Source organism: Fulmarus glacialis, unplaced genomic scaffold (genome assembly GCF_000690835.1).
Source record: "Fulmarus glacialis isolate BGI_N327 unplaced genomic scaffold, ASM69083v1 scaffold1479, whole genome shotgun sequence".
NCBI lineage: Eukaryota > Metazoa > Chordata > Aves > Procellariiformes > Procellariidae > Fulmarus > Fulmarus glacialis.
The window spans coordinates 913-5754 of record NW_009234984.1 but is presented as its reverse complement, the minus strand read 5'-3'; the positions used below and the strand labels follow the sequence as shown (position 1 = coordinate 5754).

The following is a 4842-nucleotide window of genomic DNA, read 5'->3' as shown; positions in this document are numbered from 1 at the left end:
AGGAATGGCATCAGTAGGGAATACAAGAGAGCTCACTTTTGTTCTTCTTTTACCATAAAAGTCACATACAAAACTAGCTTGTGTCATAAAATTAGGATCTGTATAAAATATACCTGCTGAATCTGTAGTGGAAAAGGTCCCAGTGAGTTCTCTATCATAACGGATGGAATAGGGCCCCACCTTCTTTTGGTTCGCTTGAGAACTGTATCTCTAGCATGCCTGGTCTTCTGTGTCTGGGTCTAGAAGACAAAAAGACAGGTAAGAATATATCCGTATTTTCTTAACTGTGTGTATTTTTGCTTAACTGCTGTCCTGCGTTTCCATCTTTTTTTCCCCTCTGCTCCAGTTTTCCCACTGACCATTTGTTTTTCCAAGGTCTTCATTTCTGATTATACCTGTGATAGTATTCCAAGAGTTTTTTCATTCATTGTAATACTTTCCACGAATAAAATCTGCTTTGATTCCTCAAACATGGCTTTTAAGATTCTTGACATTCCTGATTAAGCTCCTTGCCTAGCATCTCCCATTTCAGAAAGAAAGTCCGCTGACTTAAACGACACTGTAACCAACTGCTAAATAAAAATACACTCTACACCAGAGCGCTTTGCCTGATTATTTGAATTCCAAAATTCAACTACAGTTACACAGCACGAAGCAGTACTCTATAAAGCAGTATTTCAAATAAGTAAGGTATCCTGAAATTAGAAGCTCACCTTTTTTTCTTCTTCCACCAAGCTAACATGTATTTTCTTTTGTACATGTTCTTGAACGTCTTTAAGTAATACGGTAAAAGTCGTCTTCTCAGCAGACAAAGAAACAGCAGATGTTGTGTACACAGAACCATCCTCTAGAATTTTGAAGTTCCCATCACTGGAACTGATAAACTCTGCAGACGGAAGGCATTCTTTCAAATCAACTGTAAGAAAAAATATTCAGACAAATAACTCAAACAGCGAAATAGTAACATCCCTCACAAAACAAAAAAATGCTCCCTAAGTAAAAATTGTATTTACTGACACATGGAGTCTTCAAAAATTTGGTCATTCAGTATTTAAGCATCACAAAGATAGACTCTAGAACCCGCTTATGCTCTCAGATTTGACCAAGTTTACACAAATTTCCACCCGTGTTCATAAGTGTTTCTTAAAGGACACAGGTGCTTCATGGATATCTTTCAACAAGACATTATTACACTGGTAAAATTATTGAAGCATCAGAGATGAACTAATACATTTAAATGCAAAAAACACTGTAGACACGCTCATTATTGGATCAGTAGCTATTAGATTTGCCTTGTGATCCATGCCCCACAAAATCAGTGAAGATGATTAATTAATGCAAATGCCTAATGGAGATATTACAACTTGGAAGTTTTGCCCTCAGGAGGAAAGCACTGACTGGTACTATGTGATCTAATAGTCTTGGGAGGACAAAGGCCTTTAAATTAGGAGGCAGACAGATGGGAGAGATAAAGACTAACTCTAGAACAAACGATTGGCAATTTTTTAATATATACATGATAGAATCCCATGCAGTTTATAGGAAGTACCAGGTAAGTTCAGCATACTTCTCAGGTATTTTTTAATGCATTTGCTAAGACTTGTGGTTAAAATAAACTTTAATGCACTTCAATAAACTTGGTATCAGCGAGTAATTCAGCACTACAGCCAGAGAAAAAGCAAAATCAGGATAGTCATAATGAACTGCAGTAGGACAGCACTAAGAAAGAACGATCTGGCACCCTGAAAAAGATGAAGGCCAGAGATCTAAACTCTAGACAAATGACCCTTGCAGAGTACAAGAGGTGTCACTGTCACGTTCTCAAAAGCAAAACTTCTCAATACTCCTCCAATGACATCATAGTGGATGGGACCTTGCTCTGTGAAAGCTGATTGTAAAATTCCCCGAGTAGAGTAGATTCAGAATTTCACCCCATGTACGTAGATGATATTTTCAATAAACTAAATTTCATCTCTCTTTCAAGATTGCAAGAACAGATGGGAAGCATAATTTTAAATATGATGTAATTTCTTCCTTCCTCAAGTCTTTTTTTTAACTGCCCAATTAAACATTTCCTAGACTTTCTATAGTACTGCAGAAGTGACTCATCTCCCTTGTCAATCTGTACAATGAAAATGTAGTATTGAAGAGAGTATCATTGCCTCACTTAAAGGTGTCTCATACTGCTGCATATTACAGCACTGCATTTCCAAAAATATCAGACTGGAGACTTTGTTTCTGATGGTTATGTGAGTCAACATTATGCTCAGTTAGCCATAGCTTTGTGGGACCTTTTTTCTTCACAGCCTCTCATATACATTGCATAAGTCAGAAATATAAAAAAACCTTACAACAACCAGGAAAATCCTGACTCATTTTATTGTCAAGGTATGGTCCTTGTATCAATGCAAAACATATTATGCTTTCTCAATAAATGTGCAAGTAATGTCATTCAAGCTATAAAGGTTTTGTTAAATGTTTGGGGGAAAAAAGGTTAAGTTCAATGTTATGCAATTTCTTTCTTAGCACTGTAATAACATGAAGTTTTGGTTTTATATAAATCAAGTTTATTTACAAAAAGAAATGCTAAAGTCTCTGAGAACATGCTACATACTTAAAATGAAAGGTAGCAACCTTTCATTTTAAAATTTAACAGCAAGGTCACTGAACTTTCACTTTTAAAGCTAGATTTTTCTGAGCACTTGTATTGTGATGAACTACCAATCCACTTTGTTCCTTCCGTAGGAATGTGGATTAGGATTGCAGATTTGGAGCATACTCCTCTGTTGTCCTAGGACTCACACAGGGCACCTCTGAACCTTCAAAATCAGTCTCAGGCAGCACAAGAACCCTGCATCAGCTCCTGTGCCACACCTTTAAAAGCTGCCTTTCAAAGACTGGTCTGAAAAAAAGGAGTGGGGTGTTTTCTGGTCTCCCCTATTCCTCTCAGTTACCTGCACGCTGCCCTAAACCAAGACAGACCATCCAGTCAGACAGGAGCACTCTCCCAACCCAATGTGCATGCAGGACACTTTGCAACTCCTCCCCTTGCATGCCCTGAATGCCCCAGCACTGCTGAGAAGTCACATCCATGTTACACAGAGCAGCAGCTTCTGGGTGCTTTGCTTGCATGGGTTTTGTCTTCTTTTTTTTCCTTGTCCATTATCCAAATGACTTACTGACTTCTTCATATGACTCTGTGGGTTATGGGTGCACTCTGGAATATTAAGCCACTTACTTAAATACTAAGCCCTAGACTCCAAATTTTGAAACCATTAAACTTTGCCATTCTTGTTTTAAAATAAATACTGAAAGCTGACAATAGCTGTTTACGCAGAAGTCAAATGGAGCCAGTGTTCAAATCCATAACAAACATAGGGCGTATCCTTCATAAAAAGGCTGATCCAGCTGTTTAACTGGCTGTCCAGTCATCCATTCATTCCATTAAAAAAATTTTTTTAAAAAGTCTGCTTCACTGTGAACAGCATCTCCAGCAAAGGTGCAATGTTGAATTGTTAAGGTGGGCATCTCGCAGTTTCTCACCTCTGCCAACTAACGTGTCAGCCTCTAATTCAGAAGGAACGTGAAAAATTACTTTCTTGCAAGCTTCACAGCACAAACTCAGTACCTAGAAAACAAATTAAGAAATCAGGAAAAAAAAAATAATTACACGCTATTTTGAATAATAACTACAGTTACTGAAGCTGCCTTTGCTTTGTTTTTTAAGACAAGCCAGTGAAAAGGCACAGAAAGCACTCTTCAGCTAAAAAGACAAGTACTACGCAGCACAGCATGTAGAGTTTCAAACTGGAAACAAGATCTGACTACTGCTCCTGGATCTGTCCATGGCTTGTGGTTTTTTTCTAAAATCACGGCAGCACTGACATCAACAGCAAGAGTTCCCTTCCACTAGAAGATTTCACCTACGCTATTACTTTAGTAGTAGGAAGACAAAATACAGCTTCACAGTGCACTCCCTGCAATAGCATTCTTGGCCAATTTAGATCCAAGGTCTCCAAGTTTTAAGGTTCAATCCGTCAAAGCTCAGCTCGGTAAAACTGTGGTGATGCTTAACATTAAAGGGGCAAGTGTCTTATTAAAACCACATGACGACACTTGCACTTACATATCACTTTGCATCTTCAAAGTACATTCTCAACAAACTAATTAAATCTAGCTTCAGCAATTAGATATGACATAAATAAAACGTTGTGTATCACAGCAGTCCACTCCCATATAACCAGTTACAACATGGGGTCCTCCTCAAAATTCAAACAAGTAGTAGATAACCAGACCTTTTTATAAAAAGAATCATATGGAGGTACAAACATTTTCCTCAGCACAGAGCAATTTAGTCCTGACCTCAGATTATATGTGTGTGTGTGTGTGCATATATATGTATCTTGCTTAGTTTCTACCCAGGTGTTTAAAATTGTAATCCAAAAATCACACAGACAATTAAACAAAGAAATAGAGAAATGTAAATAAAAGTATTCACCCTTTTAAGTACATTTATTCTTCAGGATGAAAGTCTTGCAAAAAGGAAAGTCATCTTTATTTTGCACATACCTTTAGGATTAAAGGTATAAAGCAGCAAATAGCTAATGGAAAGTCTGAAAATCACTTGTGATTCTTATTAAGAAAATATTTAAATAAAAATACTTTAAAATCTTTAAGACATTAGGAACTTCTAGAAAAAACTACGATCAGCTAAAAAAATAAAGTTGAAATGTGGAATTTAATCATTACATTAAAACAATTTAAATGGTGTGTCTGCATCATAAAAGCTCTTCATACTGTTCCTTATATATACACACACAGATATAAAAATATGCATATATA

General features: G+C 36.9%; 1 protein-coding gene across 1 annotated transcript in view; it reads right to left on the bottom strand.

Annotated features, from left to right (window-relative positions):
- The window catches only part of LOC104082605 (desmocollin-2-like), a gene marked incomplete at its 5' end in the record, with an annotated part of 21967 nt that extends 18339 nt beyond the window's left edge, over window positions 1-3628 (bottom strand). Inside the window, 3 exons of the mRNA XM_009585801.1 lie at window positions 114-227; window positions 714-916; window positions 3544-3628. Coding sequence (XP_009584096.1) covers window positions 114-227; window positions 714-916; window positions 3544-3628 — 402 coding nt within the window. The remainder of the gene's footprint in view (window positions 1-113; window positions 228-713; window positions 917-3543) is intronic.
- Between the last annotated feature and the right edge of the window lie 1214 nt (window positions 3629-4842).